This window comes from Suillus clintonianus (genome assembly GCF_016758775.1).
Source record: "Suillus clintonianus strain FC179 chromosome Unknown DEU56scaffold_48, whole genome shotgun sequence".
Taxonomy (NCBI): domain Eukaryota; kingdom Fungi; phylum Basidiomycota; class Agaricomycetes; order Boletales; family Suillaceae; genus Suillus; species Suillus clintonianus.
Genome location: NW_024539272.1, coordinates 198,174 through 219,944, shown reverse-complemented (window position 1 = coordinate 219,944; position 21,771 = coordinate 198,174). Strand labels below are relative to the sequence as shown.

Below are 21,771 nucleotides of genomic sequence, written 5' to 3'. Positions count from 1 at the left end.
GGTCATGCCCGGGTCATACCCGCGGGTATTTTCTTTAGGAGGTCCAGATACCTCACTACGGCCTAAGACCAGTGGATTTGCGATTTGCGACATGGAAGGATCGCCATCGAGTACGGTGTCGCAAGTAACTGTAAGACCAAGCTAGTAACATCAAAATGACTGAAGTTTGTCCATCAATATTGCCCACTCAAGCACAGTCACCCCTTTCTTCAACACCTCCTCCTTCATCTCCCTGTCTCTCGTTTCTTCTCGCAATCGAGCAAATGCACGTAGGTGCTCCTCGCGCCGAATGCCGAGACTAGCAAGTACAGGCGCTATATGAAGCAATGTCGGTTCGCAGGACGCAAGCACCATCTCAACCGATGATGTGGAGGTTGAACGAACGCCCATGACGGGCGCAGAAGGCCAGCTTCTACTAGGAAGGCTGCGTGGAGGTGAGTTGCTGTTGCTATTTGTACTCCTCGTCGGCGCTGGCTCTTGCGAAAAGGTGACTGGCTGCGCTTGTAGTGGTGAGGTTCTGGCATGCTTGGATAGTGCTTTCAGCTCAGCCATCGTGTATATCCGTTCAGAACGTGTTGGGCTTGGAGGAGTACCTCGTTTATCACGTTTTGCTTTCTTCCCATCAGGGGGCCAGTTTGCGTTGAGATCGGAAGGTGTGTATAGTCTCTCCGAGCGATATGTCTGAGAAACACTCGAGCGGCTTCTTCTGAGTCCTGATTTCAGGTGCTGTAAGTTCTGGTGGTCAACGTTATGTTCGATTTGATGATGCATCGAGGCACAGACCTCTATATCTCTGGGAACTGGCGGCGACTTGCTTCGCCACTGTTGGATCTGTTGGGCAGTATCATCGCCATTATTTCCAACCACGTTCCCGAATTCATCCTTCTCGTTCCTAGCAACAGCTTCTCTCCACATCGAGACCTTCGCTCCGCGTTCGATGTCTTTCGATTTTGCCTCTGACCCACGGCGCTTGATAGTAACGGCATTCTGTTGCCGCTTGTCTGATGAACGTACGCTCTCTTGATCGTTCAGCCCCGCATCAAGAACACGCCTCGCAAGTTCCTCGGCATAAAGGTATTCTTCTTGTTGCAGATCGGGAGCCCGTCCATAGTCGACCTCGTGTTTCTCCGCCCACTCCCCATAAACCCCATACACACCACTATATCGTGCGGCCCCATCTCCCAACTCCTCCTTGTGGACATGCACCTGCGTGACACCATCATACCGCATCTCCGACGCAGTCTCGAATTCTACGTCCTGGGTCACGGCATCAAAGTCATCATTCACGATTTGGACTGTCGTCGGTGCTCGGGGGTGTCTGTGTCTGCGAGCCACGGGGGCTTGAACGGCTACAATCTCATGGGACGAATCTTGATGTTCATCGATGAGTCCCAATCAGTGAATCAATCTTCAAACGTTGACACTCACCGCTATCTGATGGTCGATACCGCATTTCCGCGACAACCAGCGGCCTTTGGTTGTTGCCTGTAGAACCCGATGCGATGATCCTTTGTCGATGTCAAGGGTAAAGTCAGGAGCCTAGCATGTGCCACTCTCGGTCTGTTTCCGAACCCGAGGGAAACACGAGGCCTCCTGCGTTCGAGCCTTTGAATATGGTGCCTGGTTAACTCCACCTTTTGCAATGTGATCACGTAGAATGAAGCGGTCATTGACTAGAGGTGAAATGCGTCCTACACGTGTTTTTTAGAGTGTGGGACATCGTGCATGTTTGATTGATGGATGGATAGTGTTTTGGATTGAATGGCTAATCAGATAAGGATTGAGCGTAATATACAATGCGGAGAAATACATGCCGTGGTACAACATTAATAAGATGGTGCAGACATCGAAAAACACCTAGCAAATAACTAAAGCGGAAGAGGAATGTGCTAAGCCGTTGACCATTTATTTCTTCGTCTTGCTTTTTTTGCTGCTTGATGCCCCAGCTTTCTCTTCTGCCTGATAGGATGTTAACGAAGATCATCGTATCTCGAACAAATTCTCACCTTTCGTTTTGTTCCCTTTCCGTCCTTAACATTTTTGCTTTTTGATTTTGCATCGTCCGCCTTCGACTTCTTCGGCGAAGTTTTGGGTTGTACTGAGAAGAAGCCATCAAGACGACCTTGCTGCTTTGCGTTTAAGAATTTTTGTAGTTTCTCGGCACCTTTGCGGACTCTGTCCTCACTGCACGCGTGTCAGTTAGTGGCTGTGTAGGTGGAAGACCGGGCTTACTTGAATCCTTTCTCAGTGACCAGGAACTGTATAAGACCATCGATATCTGGGTCTTTCCACTCGAGCTGACAAGGAATGGTTAGATTAGTGCGTACCGGAGCAGCGATGAAGCATCATACCTCGACCTCAGAAGCCGGGACTACATCTGGTTTTTCGAATAATTTCTTTGCCTCTTCCCAGGGCCACTCTTCGGGAACTTGTACGCCTCCCTTTTTCTTCTTGGCACCATCTTCTGCGTCAGCAGCTTTCTCCTCTTTCTCTGCCTGTCTGGGGTAAAACAACCGCGTCAGAGACATGATGTTGTGCACAGCTGGAATCACGTACTTCTCTCGCAGATGCTCGACTACGCCCGCAAGCCCACCATACTCTCGTATGAGTTTTAATGCGCTTTTAGGTCCAACCCCTCTTATTGGCTCAAGGTAATCGCAGCCAAGTAGTACGCAAAGGTCGATGAACTTGAAAAACTTCAGTTACGGGATGAATGAAAGTGTCTGCAGAAACAGACCTGTGACATGTCCATCTCGAGGCCCTCGAGTGCTTTCTGGAGGTTGATCTCACTTATAGGTGCCTTCTTTGCTTCGGAGAAGGTCAAGTGCCGGTAAAGAATAGGTGCGTTGAAGGTGAGTGTGTCCATATCTTCTGAGCCCGCCGCATATACCTGTTTTGATGAGTGTTTGTATCTACAGAATAACGAGGTACAGACCTTGCCTCCCCTAGCGAGCTCTGCACATTGTGCCTCGGCTTCGGATGGCGCCTGAAAGGGTATTATGAGCTGCGCGAGGAAGTAGATGAGATGGCATACTACGATGACAGGGATACCCATGAGCCTCAATAGCCTTCTACATTCTTCGTTGTGTTCTTTTGTAACTTTGACGGTTCGTCTGGAGAGCCTGTCGACATCCTCTGCAGTGCCAGTTTCTTTAGCCTCTTCACCTTCTTCCTTAGCCTCCTCCCTCCTTTCAAAACGTTTTGAGAGCTGTGAGAAGGGTGAGGGTGATGCATTACAGAGCGATGCGATTCAACCACATACCACGCCCGACTTGAGTTCGGGAGGCTTGCCATCGAATACATACGCGGGTTTGATACCATTCTCGACTATGCGTATAGTACGATAGAAGAAACCCATCAGATGACTCGTCGTCTCCCCCGCATCGTTTGTGAGCATCTCGCCATCCTTCTGGCGAACAGCAATAAGGAACTGGTATATGGACATGGACGCGTCGATGGCGACTTTGCGTCCGAAGAGGGTCTTTATGTCGTGCTCTATGATAGCCTTTGGGGCATGCTCGGAGATGAGCGCGGTGAGTCCTTTAATTCCCATTGTTGGTTAGTTGTGTTGGCTGTTGGCGACTTGGCGTCGTGGATGGTGGTGAGGAGGCGTGTGACAACGTGCGTGTGACACGTTGTGACGCGACTGTGACACAACGCGATTCATGTGACCCCTTCTGTGGGGGTTGGTCCAATGTGTTCTCGAGGGACTTGAAGTAGGAACGATAGAGTGCACATGAGCCATTCACTTTCCTTACATGATGTGGTCGAATCTCGTCCACACAAACGCATTCGGCGCTTCTCACCTCACGAGAGCCATGACATTGACCTCGAAACTAAATCCATGACAGAAGGTGCGCGGTGGCTCAGAACACTCTATGTAACCTGCGCCTGATATCTTTCAGATGAAGCCGACCTTGGAATGAGCCAACTCATTGCTGAGGAGATCGACCTGGAAATTGCTATCCGCCAACGCCTTCTAAACACTATCGACTCTCGCATAACATGGGCACTTATGCTACAAGAGGCTTTGACTCGGGACTCGCCCACTCCAGTACCTGATGCAGCACCAGACGACTTCCAAGAAGCTGCTCTGGACGCTCTAAACGCTGTAGAAGTACCTTGTGCATTCCTCTTCGACAGAGAAGAGTCCATATATGACGAAGCTGAACCTCCCTCTCTTCGTTCATTCTCCCCTGTCGCAACAACTCAACGCGAACGAATACCTCCAAAGGTCAGGCCGACGCGTACGGCTGCAGCAAAACTTCACCCGCAGAAAAAGCTACTGTATATCCGTCTCCCCCCTTCACAGATATCTGTCGACGAGGAGATTGCAATTCTTACTTGCCCTACTTGTACTCGCACGCAGTTCAGCACCCTTCAAGGGCTCTTGAATCATGCACGACTTGCACATGGTATTGAATGGGCCAGCCACGACGCGTGCATTACGGCTTGTGCTGTTCTGGTCCCTTCCAGTGATGAAGCGGAGAAGGAACGAGTAGAGGAGGAAGGCGTTGAGGTACCTTGGGGAGGCAGCGTTGTCGGTCTACAGCGACTGTTTGAACGAGCCGTCGGTGTCAATGTACCTCCGCCTCTTCTTCTCGAAGAACAGGAGGGAGCTGCAGGCGCGGCGACCATACCCAGCACTCTTTTATCGCGCACCCTCGGTTTACATGTAGACTCCCCTGCCCTCGCTCAATTTCTCGGCAGAACCCCAAAACGAAGATGCATACATGCTTATGAGGAATATACAGATGTTGACATTCTCAGTATCGACACTGCTCCGGTCAGGCCTTCCCCCAGTTTGGAAAGCCAAGGGGTTACGAGGGGAGTAGACAAGGGAGATAATCATCCTTGGCGAATGGTTTTCCCGCATCGGAATAGAGCTCGCCCTGAACTCGATCTTGTTGTTGACGCACCCGCGCTTGTGGATGACGGTACGGAGACCACAGCCACCCCTGCGATACCAGGAAGCACGACTTCGCGCTTCCATATCACCGCTCGTGTTCATATCACAGACAGAAGTTTATTCATTTCGCCGGGTACGCTCACATTTTGCAATGCATTCATTACGGTGTTTGATCGTATCTGCGGCAGGTCGGCGGGTAGAGCTCAGTATTCCACCGTCGCACACTCACCGGTGGATGCTCAGTGTTACTGCTCCTTCTTATGTGCGTGCATCCTTTCCTCATCTAAGCATAGTGATATATTTTTGCACTTCTGCAGTCGATACCTCTGGCCTCATTCATGATACGCTTGACAGTTTTGGCAGTGGCGCCATCTGATAACACACAACGCCAGCCTTGTACTGTGGACAAAGTGCCCTTTGCCATCATAGGCACATCTTCAGAGCCATTTCTTGCAAAAGTAGTGATGGAGTGGGCTAGTGGCGGGAGAATGGAAGTAGAACATTGGATTGATGTATGTCTTGCATTGTCTTCGCGCTACTCATATTCAGTCTTCGCAGCTTGACCCTGGGAACGCAGTAAGCTCTGTGCTTGGTTCGGAACAAGTCCTCGATGTCGAACTTGACAGAGGGACGCGCCTCCTCCCTGTCCCTACCGGACCTGCACCGCCTATACCTTCCTTGGAACGTGAACCCGCAGAGATAACAAGGCAATCTGTGACTAAACTTCAAGAATCTGCAGATGAATTTGGTTATGAGAAGGTTCTACGGAGTTTATTACCAAGAGTCCCCATGACGATGAAAGGTAATTTTTCCTGTCCAGTGCATCAGCGCGCATTTCATCTTCAACTTTCTGATATGATGTTACGATAGATGTGAAGTTCCGTTCACCAGTCCAGGTGCCATATAAGCTCGTTCCCTCGCCAGCGCATCTTCTAGCGCTTGTACCTGGGAGACGGAAAGCCATCGAAGTGTGTATTTTGTCGATATTGACTTTTTGGGGTCATGTCCTTAAACTGTTCGTAGTGGGGAAGAGCCCGAGCACTGCAAGCGCTTTATATCCAGCACTCTGCCTCTGCCTCCGCAGAACTGATTTCCCTCACTGTTGGTGACGTTTATGCATTCCTAGAAGATTCGGGGCTTTTTCCTCGCCCGCCTTCGAAGCTCGAAGCTCCCGTCCCCAGCGGGAAAGCTAAGAAGGAAAAGGAGAAAGAAAAGGAGAAAGAATCCGCGCTTTCGCCGCTGGATGAACCCTGCGTCATCTGTGGTATCAAGAAACGCTTCCACCCCGCGCTCGCCGTCACGACCAAAGTGAAGAAGGAGCCTGTTTTTGACGAGACAGTAACCTGGGTTTGCGATATCGTTCCCCCGCACGAACTTGAGCGGGGTCTACGAATACCCATCATTGATTTAACAAAGATTTTTGCAGGTGGGCTCGAAACCGCCCTATACGCCGGGGAAACTCCCGGGGATAGGCTGGTGCCACCGCTTCAACCAATGGCTTCATCTCAGCTGTTCAGATCTTGGCGGCACGCTCCACGGCAGATCGTCTCGTTAAGTCCACCAGACCTTATTCTTGCTATTCATAAGAGCGTTGGCTCTTTACACCTCCCGCATTTTCCCGATTTTCAATCACCCTCTCTGGACAAGCATCGTACAAATTTAGAGGTCGAAGAGGCTTTCGCACCATCAGCGCTACTAGCCGCTGTGCTCAAACCGTTTATTTCCGTCCTCGTGCGCTCTGCAGTAGACGTTGCGAAACGAGATATTGCGGCTGCGATTGCTTCTGGTACTGAAACTAGCGGTGCTGCTGTTGCTGGACAAGGCAAGGTAGCACGGTCTAAGCGAGGGAGAAAAGTAGGGTCCGTTCTGACTCCTGGCCATGTCTTACGAGGGTTGTCGCTGCCTAATCCTGACCACGGTGGCGGGCTCGCTACGACTACTCTGAAAGATGTGTTGGGACTTTGTCTAGCGGGAGTGGGAGTCCCTTTGGAGTTCGGACGATCGTCGACGCGTGCTTTTCTCCGTCAGATTGTGGATCGGGATGGCAGTGTCGAAGTGGGGGAAACAGGCGAAGTTAAAGTGGAACCGCCGTGATCTTGATGTAGTGGGACTTGGTATTTGGTACACAACCTCTCCAAGTCCGACGCTGTGGGCGATTACTTCACGCCTTTTTTGTATATTCATTATGGTCCACTGGATCCCGTGCAAACAGATTGCACGTCTTACGAAGACGGTGAGTCTTTTACACTTGCAACACTCTGAAGCGGGTAGTTGATGTTGAAGCTCGCCAGAGTCCCCTTGCCTTGGGAGTGCTGGTCAACCAATCCTATATGTACATGTACTGCACAGTGCACATTTTTTGGATGCGGAAAACCACAAGGGCTCTGTTGGTTAGTGTTACAATCTGCGCACGTCCTTGCAAATGGGTACAGATCCGTTCTCAAACCCACATCAAGAGAGCCGATTATCCAAGAAAGCTCGCCCGACACCGACAGAAGGAGTGCGTCGTGCCAGGTGAAGAAGTGACCTTTGCACATTAATTTGGGGATCATAGCCCCTATATATGAGCCAGCAACACATCTCGGCTAATTGTAATCGATGTAATCACTTGGCATGCAAGACAACGAACCATTCACTTCTGTAGAACAGCCCAACACGAAAGCAACCATCACTCTCTCTTACATTATATATATCAGGTCCCTGTCAAGACATTTTAAGGATATTTGGACGGCATCACCTTTTGAGAACTGCGTGAGTGGGTCTTTTGGACAATACGGATCTGTAGACTCCAGTACGACGCCAACCTCATGAAGTGGTAGGTCGAGGAGATTGCCAGCGTGCTTTAAATTTTGCAAAATGGAACACAAGTGGTCGCCTCTGAGGGAATTCAGGTCCGTTTGCGGTTCATTTGTGGCAGCCCACTGAAGTCGCAATGTGAAAGTGCTTGCATTTGGTGTCTCGCGTTGCGTTCTCAGCCGGATTCTTTATATTCAGTGGTGATTGAGAGAATAAAATATCACAACGAAAAATACCAGAGGAGCAGCGTGCAATGGCCCTCTGGCTGGGGAACTGACAAATGAAGTGACTCTGCCCTATTTCACTCTACTCACAGGCTCACCCGCTCCTATTTGGACAATGGCATCAAGGTAAATATGCTATGTTTTGTCCAATATTCTGGTCATCATGGACTTTTACGGACATTTCGTGGTTTTGTACATTTGGCCGCTGGTAAGTAGTTCTGATGGAGTTTCGAACTGGAGGCAGCAGGGTCTCACCCCAGGAAAAGCTTTGCCAAAAGAATCTCGAACAACGAGAGCCCACCTGCCTTCTCGCACTCATCGGGGGCATTTAACTCCAATATCTCATCCTCACGAGTGCATCTCAACTTGACATGATCTAAAGCCGCATGTGAGTCACGGGGCTCGAGGTCAAGTAGTTTGTCCAATTCCATGTCATACTCTTTGTCCACGTCGGCGAGTGAGATACTGATGCAAATTTTCTTCAAGAGAAGGCACCGCTCGACGAATCTGACGACCCCGGGCAGTGTGACATATCGTGGCACGGGTGCCTTGGAAGCCATGTGCCCGACCATCTCATTGAGGAACAACACCTCAAGACAAGGCCAGGCTTCCGCCATTTCCATCAGGTCATCCTCGTCAATGTTAAGATAGGACTTCGTGTCGATATCCACAGACCTAAAAGCCTCGCGTGTATGGAGCGAGTCAAAAAGTATCTGCATTAGATCTGGTTCGAACTCTTGCTCGGATCGCAATTGTAGGGCAGTGAGTTTATGGGGCCATAGACGTGTGAAGACTTCGACATCTCTCCAGTCACTGATCTCCCAATCAACAGTGTCAAAGTTTTCGAAGAGAATGGAGTTGCAGGATGGGCCAAGAATATCTTCGAGATCACTGCCGGCGGGCAGTTCCGAAGAGATGTGGGTAACAGTTGAAAGTCCACCCAGATAAGTCAGGGCATCCTTGTCGATGAATGGCACGTTGACTTCACGCAGCTTCTGCATTTTTTGGATAGCACGCGATACTTCTTGTTTGAAAGGTGCAAATAATTGATGCACAATGATGGAGATTTCAAGCAATGGACAAGATGAAGGCAAAGACCGTAAGAATGTGTGTACATTCTCGGAATGGTTCGCTTCCTGAATGCTGATAGAAATCTCCTACAGACGCGGGCCAAGCAGGGGCGGGACCAGATGGAAAAGTCTACAGTCACATGCGATGCGCAATCGTCGCAAGTTTGGCATGAGCACCTTTGAAGAGTATGCAAGGGATTGGAAAAAGGATTGCACAAGATTTTCAGAAAAGTCTATTGAAAAATATCGGACGCGGCGTGCGTAGCGGCCAATAGCGGCAAGCTGAGATTCTGTGGGGATCTATGCACCTGTAAATAATTTGCGTTCTACCTTGAAAGCAAACAAAAACTAACGATGCGGTACTCTGAGTCGTCACACCCCAGCAATGTTTCTGGAGGCACTATGATCCCGCCACATTGCATGAATGGTATAACGCCGGCTTGGAATGTCCAAAGAGCATCTAATGCTGGCTCCGAGAGCGCGTGACACGTTAGTGCAAGAGCGAGGAAGGTTTGGAGAAACTGTATGATAATCGTGAATGTGGTTTTTGTCTGTGTGGATATAGCTTAAGATGTTGGAAAAAAATTCAGAAACACAAAGAGCGCGAGGCATTGTGTTGTTGACAGTGACAAGGGACATCGCTGAAGCCATTAGAAGCGGGTAGTCACAGTAGTGCAGTGGATTTGAAGGGGTGTTTTTCTCGCAGGGGCGTTGTATATCGAGAAGCACGACGTGAAAAATCCACAGGGACGCAAGGGGAAAAAGAGAAGCATAGGCGATCGGAGTGGCGGAGTAACTGAATGTCGGAATCTACATACTAATTGAGAGTGGGGAACGCCCACTGTTATTCTGTTTTATCGCGCTGGGTTTAAGGCGATACCGCATACAGAGCAGCCTAGAAAAGCTTTCACTTGGGGGGAGGGGGGATTAACCAGTCAGTACTTACCGGGAGTCATTGACGGTGAACGAGTCAGCTTCAAGCAAGTTGCTGAGTACTTCATATGACAGCATTATGTAAGCGACTCGTAAGTCCTGGACTTCGCACCACTATCTTCCTTTTCGTCTATAACGGTCGCCCTGGCCTCAGGCCCCAAAGGTCTGCCAGAAAAACATTTGCTGTGTATTGTACGTGTTCAGTAGATGTGAAGTTCCGGACACCTGTCCAGTGTTGTCCCCTCGCTGGCGCATCTTCTGGCCCTAAGTTGTGCATGGCACGCGGAGACGGAAGGCTATCGAAGTGCGTATTCGTATTTTCGTCGGTATTGACGTTTTTGGGGTCATGTTTAAAACTATCAGTAATGGGGATGAACCCGAACACTGCAAGCTCGTTATGTCCGGCGTGCCGGCTCGGCCTCTGCAGAACTGATTTTCCTCACTGTTCATAACGTCTATGCCTTCCTAGAAGACTCGGGACTTTTTCCGCGCTCGTCTTCGAAGAGTGAGAAAGACTCGACGGCTTCGCCGTGAATGAACCCTGCGTTCTTGTGGGAATAAGAAACGTTTTCATCTTGCACTTGAAGTCACGACTAAAGTGAAGAAGGAGCCTGTTTTTGACGAAACAGCGGCTTGGGTTTGCGATATCGTTCCGCCACACGAACTTGTGCGAAGTTCACGAATATGCGTCGTTCATTGACGAAGATTTTTGGAGATGAACCCTGTACGCCGACGAAACTCCGGGGGATGAACGGGTGCTACTGCATCAACCAATGGCCTCTTCTCAATTTCTCAGATCTTGGCGTCACGCTCGGCGGCAGATCGTCTCGTTAAGTCCGCCAGACCTCATTCTTGCTATCCATCAGAAAGCTTCAGAAAGTCGGCTCTTTACGTCCCCTGCACTTTCCTGAAGTGCCCTATCGCGCTCAGGGCAATCATCATACAACTTTAGAGGTCAAAGAAACGTTCGCACCATGAGCGCTATTAGCCGCCGCGCTCAAGCCGTTTATTTCCGTCCTTGTGCGCTCTGCAGTGGACGTCGCCAAACGGGATATTGCGATGGCATCTGGTGATGATCGTGTTGCTATTGTTAGACAAGACAACGTGGCGCGAACTACCCGAGGGATCGTCGCCCAATCCCTTCCATGGCGGCGGGTTCGCTACTATTGCTCTCAAAGATATGTTGGGGCTTTGTCTGGCGGGAGTGGGAGTGCCTTTGGAATTTGGACGATCGTTGACGCGGACTTGTTTCTCCGTCAGATTGTGGATTTGGATGGGAGTGCTGAAATGGGGGAGATGGGTGAAAAAGCGGAACCGCCTCGACCTAGAGGGACTTGGCACATGAAGCGCAGTGCATTTTCTGGGAAGCTGCGGGCAAGTTCTGTGCGGGCCTTTTGGTATCCATCATTGTCCTTTTGAGAGTAATTTCCTTCGAAGTTAGTGAGTCTGAAAATTTCAACATTTCGGAATGGGTCGCTCATGTTTTTTTTTTTTCATGCGCCAGGAACCGCAGTGCTGGTCAACCAATCCCGTTTTGTGGACGCACTGCGCATATTTTGGACGCGGAAAATCACCAAGGCTCTGTCAATGTTACAATGGGCGCACTCTTGCAAAGTGCTTTTTGGTAATGTATAACTCATCAGACCTCGTGCTTGATTGATGGATAGTGTGATGCAAACCGCTATCGTGGCTCCATTCTGCAGATTGGTTATTGATACTCACTAATCACCGTCATGACAGTTGATGCCATCCTACGTGGCCTCGGTCGCCACCAGCGACGTTGATCGGCATCGGCACTTTGCGCTCAATGTGGGTCACCGGTCACCACCCGGGCCATCACCTGCCATCACAGTTGGTATCGATCCTATCTTTTCTTTGGTGCGTAACCATCTGTAACCATCTGCTCTGGTCGGGGTTCCAGAATAGGATACATACACTCTCGCGTGCCCAGGCGTGCCCCTGTGCCTATCCGTTCTTGCTATCGAGCAGTATGTGCCTTTCCTCCAACGTCACTTCGTTAGCACTTGTCTGTCAATTATTTGAGGTCTTCAACGGTTGGTCACTTAGCATGGCAGTGAGTGTGCAAGTGTTGACTGAGGTTGCTGTCAACGATGCCGGGCGGGTGACTGGTTTCAAAGTTATCAATGTGCAGTACGAAATGATAGAAGTATTGTGCCAAGGCTTCTATCGGTCCGTGCTAGACTTCCTGCTTCACCGATGGATAAGAAATACATGATGGTATCCGAGGGGCACACTGGGGCATATGAGCACTCAAGTTCAAAGAACAACAAACTGGGGCTTATTGTGGATTCAAGCGACGACTTCCCTGGCACTAGCCAGATTGGAGAACTTTCAGGCACAACTTTAAGTATTGATAGACGCTCGGCAACAGTACTGCGGCACCCCAATTATCAGTAGCAAAATGTCACTCAAGCACTCCTGGCAGTACGATTGCACTACAGAACTGAAGCTCTTTTGACTGAGATTTGACCTACATTTTGACTGCGAAGGTACATTGGTAAAGCGTGCATGCTCTATACGCCACCATAAATTTTCAGTCCCACACAAGCCGCGGATCCTCCGCGTCCGTTTTTGGCAGTGTCTTATGTAAGTCTGATGGTGAATTTGAAATGCTGGTTAAAGTCACGATGCCATCATGCGCATGAACTGATGAAGACGCAAAAAACATCCGGAAGATTCCTCTCCTGGTGAAATTTGCCAGAATGCAAATTTGGATCATTCTGTTCTGATTCCCAATCAACTCCCATCTTCCACGGACCAGTACGGTATTCGGACGTTGGAGCATCGCCCTCTGCCACAGCAGCGCTGTCGGTAGCTCCGCAACTTCTCCGGACCTAGAGATCCATTCCGTTTACGGAGTATACCCAAGGCCAAGCGCTTGCGTTGCAGCCGATTATTTCATACTGCGTTCTAATCGCAATCTTCACCCTCATTCATTTGTTCGTCCCGTTTGTTAGGTCTGCAAGATGCCAGCAGACTACGTCGTCCCGCGTTTTGATAACACCCTCGGTGCTTTGCTCGTAGGCTTCGCTGTCTCTGCGACGTGAGTACTCATGTCTTTTTTTCCCTTTCGGGGCTCATTTGGACCTTGCGTTGCAGCGCGTTTGGAATGTTGACCATTCAGGTGTTTACCTACTATAGGCGTTTCCCCCAAGACAAGGCTGCATATAAGGCTCTCGTAAGTGCAGGAATGGTCTCGGGTCATGCGCGCGCTCATGATACAACGAAATCCGACCAGGCTGCATTGATATGGTGAGGCGGATGTCTCCCCTGCTAAAAACAAGGCTCACATCGTCAAGGACAATTTCTTTAGTCGATCAATCTTTCATTGGTTACGCTGTGTATTTCTATACCATCACGTGAGTGGCCTGTGGCCCATCCTTGCCTCACCGCTGAACGAACGCACTAGAAACTATTTGGATCCGCTTCCATTGGCTACGGGAAAACCTCAGTGGTGAGCACTTCTGTTCCGAGTAACGACCTTTCCTTTAACATTTTTGCTAGGACTCTTATAGTGAGGTCATACTTTCGTTCACCGTTAACATAATTAAACTTCCTTCGTATAACAGCTGCAAATGACTTTGGGTGTGAGTGTCTCCGGTGAACTATCTGTGGCATATTCATCTAATTGAAGCGTCCTTTCGCACACAGGCTGTTGTTGGTGCTATTGTCAAGGCGTAAGTGGAATAAATCTACCGGTGTGAGCATATAATTGACCTTCGGTTTCTGATAGTTGTTTCACACTACGAGTCTGGAGATGTAGGGAACTGTCTTCATGTTATTCTAGATTTTTTGTTAATATTTGCACAGTCAGTTATAGAAATTGGTGGCTTACGGGATTCTTGGTGGGTTGAACTTAATTTCGTATTTCGCCGTGCTGATAAGGGTCCTTTCGAAGTTCTTGATGGTTATTGCGCAACTTAGTAAGGGAGTTATGTTGATGTTGTGGCCGAACGTCGGACTGATAAACTGTATACTTCCCACGTCAGGCACGGCAACAGGTGAGTACAATAGCAGGTTCTAATTCAAACTATTCTGAATTGTATTCATCAGTATTTACTGTAAAATGGTTTGCATCTATTCTTTGATTGAATGCCGTCAAGTATTGATGTAGCATGTGAAACAGCTTCCAGATATCTTCTTTTGCCCATATGATAGTTTTGAAGGTACATAAATCTGTGTTTATCTATTCTGCGTTCTCATGGCGTGTAGTCTTTGGGAAGCATTTCCTTGGGCATCGGAGTCGTTACGGACATGAGCATAGCTGCCGCACTGTGCTTTTACCTTCAGAAAATGCGCTCAAGCCATACAACAACGTGCGTCTCACAAGTTTCCATTGTCATGTATTCTGATGAGTTTGCTACTCTAGTGCGGACTCCATGATTAATACGTTAATAATATATGCGGTGAACACTGGTCTTCTTACCAGGTTGGTCTCATCATTACTTATCAAAGTTTAAAGCCTGACACGTGCACCATTTTAGCACCATCAGCCTGTCGACCCTCGTTTTGGTGTGTGTGATAATATTATACCGCAGGTTTCACAAGCTAAACCGTATGGAAAGTTCAACATCATGCCGACGAACTTCGTGTTTATATGCATGTATTTTGTTCTGAGCAAACGTGAGTCACAAACAAGTCACTCTTGCATCAGGCTAAGATAGTCTTCTCCAGTGTATGCGATATCATTCTTGGCTACGTGAGCAGATTACAACACTGTTCTTAATACCTCACTTATCTTGGTGCTTAGACTCAATACCCGGAAAATTATACGAGGTCGCGGCACGGACCGTGAAGGAGGAAAGTCGACGAGTTTCAGTATGGTCACCGAGTCCATGCGGCCTTCAGTACGGATCCCCATGCAGCTGCCGATGCCAACCATTAGGGAGGAATATTGGCAGGTGCGGTGGTCTCATTATCCTGCTGGAACGTATCCAAAGGATTCACTGCCACAGGACGTTGGTAGAAGCCATGACTCGAAATTCTTAACACCAAGTTCAGTATGTACTTTTTCTCATGTGTCATTGGCCTTGTGATAACTGGTCATCTAGACAAAACCCTACTCTTCGGGCTGGTAATTTTCAACTATCATTCATCATCCTTCATGACACCTCGGCCACCTCATACTCTACGCACGAGTCGCGCCGAGTCGCGCTTTCTCATTCAATCTGGCTCTGCCGTTATTCGTCTTTTCTTTCATTCGCAAAAAGGCAGTGCCTGTTGCAGTCGGACACCCAACGTAGATACAACCGCAACTTGGAATTTTGAAGGAAGTTTGTATAGCATTACAATAAAAACGCGCCAACGTTACGCGCTGTACTTGTTTCGTTCAGCGGATACCGTATGTGCGGAATATACTGTATGGTACTTTTCGGATTGCAAGAAAGACTGAATGTACTCGATACGACTCCTGGTAGTCTGTATAACTTCTCCCGTCGTAGTAGGTTGACTCAGGTCGCGCATTGACATCGCCTCAACGTTCAACATCTATTATTTATAGGCCTCGTAAGGCTTCCGCCGATCCCAGTGACACCTGGTGGGAACGAGCCTGATGACGTACACCGTGTCTCTGCACTCGGTCCCGCTCCGTCATGCAAAGGACGGTCAATAGGCTGTCGAAGTAAACACGGTTCAGGTCCACTGTACGACCTCATGATTTCTGCTACAGCCGGTCAAATTTAGTCTGCCATCACAGTGCTCCAAAGTTCAGTTAATCCGGCGACATGGACTACAGGCGATGCTTCTTGCCGTTGAACGCGGTCACACTCTCGATTCTATGCGTTCTGGTGGCATCTCCAGCTAGCAGGCCGTCGAACATCTGGTCCCCGACTCCCCGGTGTCCTATCTTTGATTTCTCTGACCCGGTGGGCGTGCGTCAATTGGCAAAAAGAGCTGATGTCCTCAGAAATGCGTGTCCGATGAACGCCCAAAACACATTGGGCGCATACAATCATGATGCCCTCGGCTTGGGCGGAGAGTTTCACGGATTTGAGCTGCGGGTACCTGACTGTAGTCTCTGCTGGAGGTATTGCACATTGGGTCGCATCACAAGGTACGAGCGAACTTCGGACAGGCAGATTCAAGTTGGAAAGACTCAAAGAGCTTTGAATTTCCCTTAGTACTCGTCCAAAGGAGCAAACTAAACTTGGTGATTGTGGCCGATTGCATAGGACTGCATAGGACTGGTCCGATGGAACGGCAAGCCGAAATGAATCCTGAATTGAGTTTTGTGCGCTGGATGCTCTATAGCTAAGGTGCTCTAGAGCCTCTGCGGGTCGGTCATTCCCCTTGTTTTGAAATTTGGGCTCCTGTTGACACGTTCATCGCAAGGATTCGTGCCCACAAGGCTTCGAATGGCTTCGACTGCTAACTGGTCCCGACCAAATGAGTCTGGACCCGGTTGTCAGGAACTATATGTGTGTTATAGCTACCATTACCATGAGAGTGCCTATTCTCTGTCCTTCTGAAAGGCTAACTCAGGATAGGTCAGCACATTCAAATGTCGATCCTAGCGGACCCTTGCAAGTTGGTATTTCCCAGAGTTACAGGGTGGTACTTAATTTATGTTCGAGAGCACCAGGTAAATGATTAATATGTTTTATGTTTTAGTTACACGTTTATGCACATAACCCTTCCTGCTAGGTTACAATCAATAGCACGTACTCACGGGAGCCAATTCAAGCATGCTTTCAACCTTCATTTTTGGGTTGTCCCCAAGCCGTGGAATATCTGGTCCCCAATGTCCGATTCTCTGAACCGGTAGGCGTGCGTCAATCAGCAATAAGGCCTGAATGTTCAAACGAACAAGGGGATTGCCAAACGTGTAACTTGTTTCACTATCTGTTGTACACTGCCGCATCAAAAGAAAACACTACCAAAAAGGTGTATGGTCCAACAGGATTCCAACTTTATGCAATCATTCATCGAAACATCCCCACAGCCTCCCAATAGTCTACCCATGTTGTTGCAGTCACCGACGACAAGGGCTCCAACTCTTTCACCGTCAGACTGACGCGCTGGGCCACACCAGTCGCGAACGAGGTGAAGCCACCAACGTCTGAGCGCATCTCCCCAGACGCTCTAATTGCGATATCTGATCGAGAAATGAAACGGATGTAGTTGAGAAGCTTGATAGCAGGCTGCGATGGAAGACCAGGTGGGAAGATGTTCTGTCAGAAATTGAAAACACGTACGATGCGTTGGATATTTTGCTCGCTTGGGTTCTTGGCACTCAATTCGACCTTTTCGGACCACTCCGAGAATGGAATGAAAGGTAGCGAAACGCTTGTTATCTTGCGCTCAAAGATGGCGTCCGCAACAGGTCGCATCAGCGTTTTCCACGCTACCGGTCTCGGATGCACCAGATTAATCGCGATGGGAGGTTCTTCTTCTGCGAAAGCCACATCAAGAATGGCATTTGATACAGCGTAGGTAGGGATCCACGACAGGAGCTAAACCGCGTGTATTATTGATGAGTTTTCCGATACTCGGCAAAGACGCATTAAACTACACTTACCCCTTGAGCTTCCGGAAACACACCCAGATTCACACTCGACTTGACGATGATAGGCAGCCAGTCCGTCTTCGACCAAGCTCCTCGTGGAGGTCCTCCTGCTATTTGTCCAATTCTGAATGAGGATGCCGGCAACTTGCTGTTCACGAGAACCTTGTTCAGGTTCGTCAGATTGGCACTTCTACCGGAGGTAGCGTACGACTTACCCTTTCACAAACATATTTGCTCGCGCCATATCCAAGGCCCTCTGCGATGCCCGCATCGTACTGTACTTCTTCTGGGAAAGGTCCTTTCGCTTTATCCCAGCTTTGGGCAGTCGAGATAGAAGAGGTGAATAAGAAACGTGGCTTCGGATGGTACGGAGAAGACAATGCCAGGTCTATGAGATTGCGCGTTCCCCGAACATTAGGCTCAAAGGACGACAGCGCCAGGTTAAAGTCGAGTCGCCAAGCGTTGTGAATGATGATAGTGACAGACGTGCGGATCTATGTCGCGTCTGATCAGTACACCTTTCTACAAAGTCAGACAGGAAATGAAACAAACCTTCTGATACAACCCCTTCTCCAAACCCAGGTCGTCACCAGAGGTATCCGTTTCTATATACATTAGTTTCTCTGACTGCAGGAGCGAGGTGTCCAAACCACGGTCTTCGAAACTACTTTTCTGTCGTTGTTCAATGGATGCATCATCCCTCGACAAACGATTGAAGGCATATACCACTGACACATCCTCACGCTGTAGCAAAGATGCAAGCAGGTATGAACCAAGACCACCCGTGGACCCAGTCAGGATGACCACATGATTGCCTCGACTGCGACCATTAACCAGAGTGGCGGAGGCATCTCTGGTAGAGTCCGCGCTGAATCCGATTGAATACTTTTCAATCATGCTCTCAATCTCAGCCTTGACATCGACCGAGTTTGGACTGTTCCCATGCAATACTGCATGTATGACGCTTCTCGCGAGCTGGCGAATCGAAGGACTCAGAAAGACGATGTTCTGGTCGATTCGCAGTGCTGATGCCTGGACGTCGCGATCTAGTGCCGACCTGAGGGAACCGATGATCCGGTTTCTGAGGAATGTCGCAGAGAGACTAGAGGTACAAAGTCAGGAAAAACCGAGTCTTGGTTGACCATCAACTCACCTGTCAAAGCCCTGAGCAAAAAAGTCTGTGTCAGGATCGACCGCCTTGCCAGCATTCACAGAAGCGGAATGGACCATGAGCCAACTCTCCACGTCCTCTGTAGTCCAGTTCGTAGGCAAAGGCACATCGATACCTGTTCTGCCGCCCTCCACCTTATCATATCTGGCGTCCATCAATGTCAATTTCGGATATTGGTGAAGGTCCTTGCTCACAGGGCATTGATCTCCTCTTCATACAGTTGGATGACGGCTTTCTTGGTGACGGTCTCTTTCCCGGCTCGAAGCATGGGCTTCTCCCTGCGCGTCACAAGAAACATTTCCTTGAAGATTCTGCTAAAGGCAGGCCCCGCCTTGTTTGCTTCCTCTATCTCAGGCCTTCAAGGGCATGTTCAGACATGACAGCCGCATACGAATTTGCAGGGGTCTTACCACACTCGATTCCTGAACTCCGAGACCTGTGCCTCGTCATCGACGTCGATTTCATGCCCCGCTCGTGGCTCTATGAGGATGCCAACTTGGCTGCGTCCACGGCCGAAGATGACGGCGCCGTTCACATAGGGGTTGGTCCCGATGAGGCATTCCATGGGAGCTGGTACTACTTTCTCCCCGGATGAGAGCATCAAGACCTCATCCTTCCTTCCCGAGCTGCAAGGATAAAGTTAGACAGTGCCAGAATATGGACACAATCGTTAATCGTACATCTTCCACAGACCCTCGATTGTTGGATGCTTGATGAATAAATCGGAAGTAGCATAACCCTTGACGTCTGGGAGATTCTCTACTGACACTCGACACGTTGGAGTTATCTGCGGGGAAGAGTTCACACTGAGAGGAAACGTAAATACAGGGACGCACCAAAATTTGGCATTCATATGTTCCGTCGTCCTGTGGAACCCATCTAGTCTTGGTATTTGGGCTAAACCGCACCCAATCCCAAAGCTTTCTCTCGGCCCCATTCCGGAACAAAGAACTAATGGGTCCAATTTCTGTACAGCCGTACATAGGCCATAGCGTGACCCCTGCATCCACAAGGGCATTTCCTGCCTTAGAGGCGAGTGGGCCGCCAGTATAGACCTACAACACCATAAGCCATACCCTGCAATGATAAAAATGAACTTGTAACGTACGACATATTCGAGCGTCTTCAAAATATCAATAGCATTAGGATCAAACGCCCATCGCTCTATGAAAAAAGGCATGGCCCACAAAGCGGTCGATTGGGTATTGAGCACAGACTCCAGGATATTTTGGGAATTGGGTATTATGGGGGCCGCTGACGGGTCATGGAAGGATGCGGGCGGGTAAATAGAAACGCTGCTCAAGGACGCGATGGGTAATAGCAGTTGGGTCAGCACACCCGCGCCATGAAATGGTGGAGCTGATGCAGCGGCGACGCGGATAGGAGTGAGAACGCCGATGTTGTCGGCAATGCATGCTAATAGCCCCCCTGTTAGTACTTTGCTTCGGAGATTGTATCAGTGGCTTACGGGTCGCGCACCAGTCGATAGCAGACTGATTGGTTATTGGAATGGGTTTCGGGAAACCAGTGCTACCAGAGGAATGTATATAGTATAATACATCATTCTGAGATGATCGTGAAGCTTGGGGAGGGTATGGGAGAAAATCCTCGTCTGGAGAGCCTGTGACAAGCGCGGGATACAAGCCTTTGAGCGCCGGTATCTCGTCGAGCTGCAACTGGCTCGTTTCAGTGCCATTAGACACGATACCCGCTTTGATCCCGTCGATAAGGGAACTGAGAGAGTGGTGAGTGGTGACTAAACGACGACACTTTGTTTTTTGCATGATGTGTAAGACTGCCGCCGCCGAATTACGAGGCGACATGGGGAATGGCTTAAAAAGCAGCGGTCAGAGATATGTTCGTTTGAATAAATTATTCACATACAACCAGCCCAGCGAAGATGATGCCCATGAATACCGTCTGAAAAAGGAGGGTGTCTGAATTGGCGATGATGCCGACCACTTCATTGTCTGCGCCTGCACGATTCGGTCTAATTTGATGTGCGGCACGATGACAAGCTTGATAGAAGTCTAGGTGTGAGATAGAGACCAGGTCGTCGTTGCCAGGTTTATTGTAGACATAGAAGGTGACGTCCGAATTATGTTGCGCATTGAATTCCAGCAATTCAGGGAGGAAGAGAGATCCGTCAAGGGGAGGATAACTGAGAGAATTTGGATGTGAAGCAACCATGATTTAGTTGGTTAAGCGTCCACGAAGTCTGCGAGTCATTTAAGTACCTATTGAGGGTGGAAGCCCGAGCCCGAGTGCACCCTGACCTCTTCACGCGTTAGCTAGATGATTCGATCATAATTATTTCGAAACAGGTATTTCCTGTGCACTTCACGAGTCGGACATCAAGTCATTCAAGTAAATGTATATGATTGACACGTACACGATCATATCATACATGCCAACATATAGATGTAGAGGCGGAAGTCCTCGGCATAGGCGGATGTTCAGGTGGACATGACATCTAATCTAATAGATCCTGAATACAGTGTTGTTGCAAATTGGCAATTGGTTTGGTATAAACCGTTCTGCTAGGTAGATAGCATGATGATAGTATCGAAACCAGACGTTTTAGGGAGTGGATAAACCTCCGGTGCAATCGGTTCTTCTAGGAACTGTGCTAGTCCTGAAAATATGGCGAGGACTCGAGATTTCCGCTGTGGCGGAGGTAGTGGATGTTGTGCCATGTAAGACGTAAATCCGATAACGGTGACTACTAAAGGGCGATGTCATCGGAAAGGATGTTAATCAGAACATCATTCACTGGGCAGATCATTGCGCCGAGGAGGTTGAACATGTCAACTCCACTGGGTTGATTGTCTTGAATCATCCGATGGGCAGGCAAAGAATGTGATGATGCTGCAGATCTGTGTGGATACATGTGACATCCCCTGTCATCCTGCCCAAATCACATTCTGGGGCGGTGGTTCTAGCCTAATAGGTGTTGGGAAGAATTGTAGCGGAGGGTATCGAGGCCGGAGAAGACTGGTGGAAGATCATGGTAAGACGTCCTGTGTGTTCTGCTGCTTGTAGATGCTGATCGTTGTTGTCGAAATGACACCTGCTGGTGCAGTACTAAGTTGGCAAGCTAGTCGTGAACTCAAATCTGCGCAAACACTGCCAAACAGTTGATA

The 21,771-nt window shown here is 49.1% G+C and overlaps 7 protein-coding genes across 7 annotated transcripts; 3 read left to right on the top strand and 4 right to left on the bottom strand.

The window, feature by feature from the left end:
• Window positions 1-94: 94 nt before the first annotated feature.
• DEU56DRAFT_420787 (uncharacterized protein) lies at window positions 95-1,654 on the bottom strand. The gene is made up of 3 exons (XM_041346144.1): window positions 1,429-1,654; window positions 784-1,370; window positions 95-726 (listed from the first exon to the last, which is right to left on the bottom strand). The coding sequence occupies exons 1-3, from the start codon at window positions 1,451-1,453 to the stop codon at window positions 151-153; spliced, it is 1,188 nt and encodes a 395-aa protein (XP_041207217.1). The 5' UTR covers window positions 1,454-1,654; the 3' UTR covers window positions 95-150.
• Window positions 1,553-3,619, bottom strand: DEU56DRAFT_811182 (PIN domain-like protein). Its single transcript, XM_041353543.1, has 9 exons — window positions 3,263-3,619; window positions 3,035-3,208; window positions 2,936-2,986; window positions 2,738-2,890; window positions 2,557-2,687; window positions 2,352-2,499; window positions 2,233-2,297; window positions 2,007-2,184; window positions 1,553-1,959 (listed from the first exon to the last, which is right to left on the bottom strand). The coding sequence occupies exons 1-9, from the start codon at window positions 3,551-3,553 to the stop codon at window positions 1,906-1,908; spliced, it is 1,245 nt and encodes a 414-aa protein (XP_041207216.1). The 5' UTR covers window positions 3,554-3,619; the 3' UTR covers window positions 1,553-1,905.
• Window positions 3,620-3,695: 76 nt separating this feature from the next.
• On the top strand, window positions 3,696-7,037 carry DEU56DRAFT_420724 (uncharacterized protein). The gene is made up of 6 exons (XM_041346143.1): window positions 3,696-5,042; window positions 5,098-5,171; window positions 5,227-5,421; window positions 5,468-5,711; window positions 5,780-5,877; window positions 5,933-7,037. The coding sequence occupies exons 1-6, from the start codon at window positions 3,923-3,925 to the stop codon at window positions 7,001-7,003; spliced, it is 2,802 nt and encodes a 933-aa protein (XP_041207215.1). The 5' UTR covers window positions 3,696-3,922; the 3' UTR covers window positions 7,004-7,037.
• A 1,143-nt stretch (window positions 7,038-8,180) lies between these two features.
• DEU56DRAFT_913950 (uncharacterized protein) lies at window positions 8,181-8,930 on the bottom strand (the record flags this gene model as incomplete). The annotated part of the gene is made up of 1 exon (XM_041357579.1): window positions 8,181-8,930. One exon carries the CDS (start codon window positions 8,928-8,930, stop codon window positions 8,181-8,183), a length of 750 nt encoding a protein of 249 aa, XP_041207214.1.
• Window positions 8,931-12,604: 3,674 nt separating this feature from the next.
• Window positions 12,605-15,513, top strand: DEU56DRAFT_811163 (uncharacterized protein). Its single transcript, XM_041353542.1, has 22 exons — window positions 12,605-12,996; window positions 13,053-13,131; window positions 13,192-13,205; window positions 13,253-13,312; window positions 13,363-13,407; window positions 13,458-13,467; window positions 13,523-13,540; window positions 13,605-13,630; window positions 13,687-13,712; window positions 13,764-13,798; window positions 13,852-13,876; window positions 13,943-13,954; window positions 14,007-14,022; window positions 14,080-14,119; window positions 14,166-14,269; window positions 14,323-14,382; window positions 14,438-14,465; window positions 14,519-14,576; window positions 14,628-14,652; window positions 14,704-14,854; window positions 14,909-14,953; window positions 15,005-15,513. Exons 1-22 carry the CDS (start codon window positions 12,920-12,922, stop codon window positions 15,029-15,031), a joined length of 981 nt encoding a protein of 326 aa, XP_041207213.1. The 5' UTR covers window positions 12,605-12,919; the 3' UTR covers window positions 15,032-15,513.
• On the top strand, window positions 15,514-16,615 carry DEU56DRAFT_811160 (uncharacterized protein). Its single transcript, XM_041353541.1, has 5 exons — window positions 15,514-15,595; window positions 15,649-16,005; window positions 16,073-16,227; window positions 16,284-16,533; window positions 16,596-16,615. The coding sequence occupies exons 2-3, from the start codon at window positions 15,677-15,679 to the stop codon at window positions 16,131-16,133; spliced, it is 390 nt and encodes a 129-aa protein (XP_041207212.1). The 5' UTR covers window positions 15,514-15,595; window positions 15,649-15,676; the 3' UTR covers window positions 16,134-16,227; window positions 16,284-16,533; window positions 16,596-16,615.
• Window positions 16,466-20,825, bottom strand: DEU56DRAFT_859237 (putative aminoadipate reductase). The gene is made up of 14 exons (XM_041355304.1): window positions 20,513-20,825; window positions 20,097-20,460; window positions 19,737-20,044; window positions 19,465-19,683; window positions 19,309-19,415; window positions 19,039-19,254; window positions 18,823-18,984; window positions 18,611-18,772; window positions 18,010-18,559; window positions 17,673-17,951; window positions 17,470-17,619; window positions 17,147-17,404; window positions 16,596-17,092; window positions 16,466-16,533 (listed from the first exon to the last, which is right to left on the bottom strand). The coding sequence occupies exons 1-13, from the start codon at window positions 20,816-20,818 to the stop codon at window positions 16,874-16,876; spliced, it is 3,300 nt and encodes a 1,099-aa protein (XP_041207211.1). The 5' UTR covers window positions 20,819-20,825; the 3' UTR covers window positions 16,466-16,533; window positions 16,596-16,873.
• Window positions 20,826-21,771: the final 946 nt, after the last annotated feature.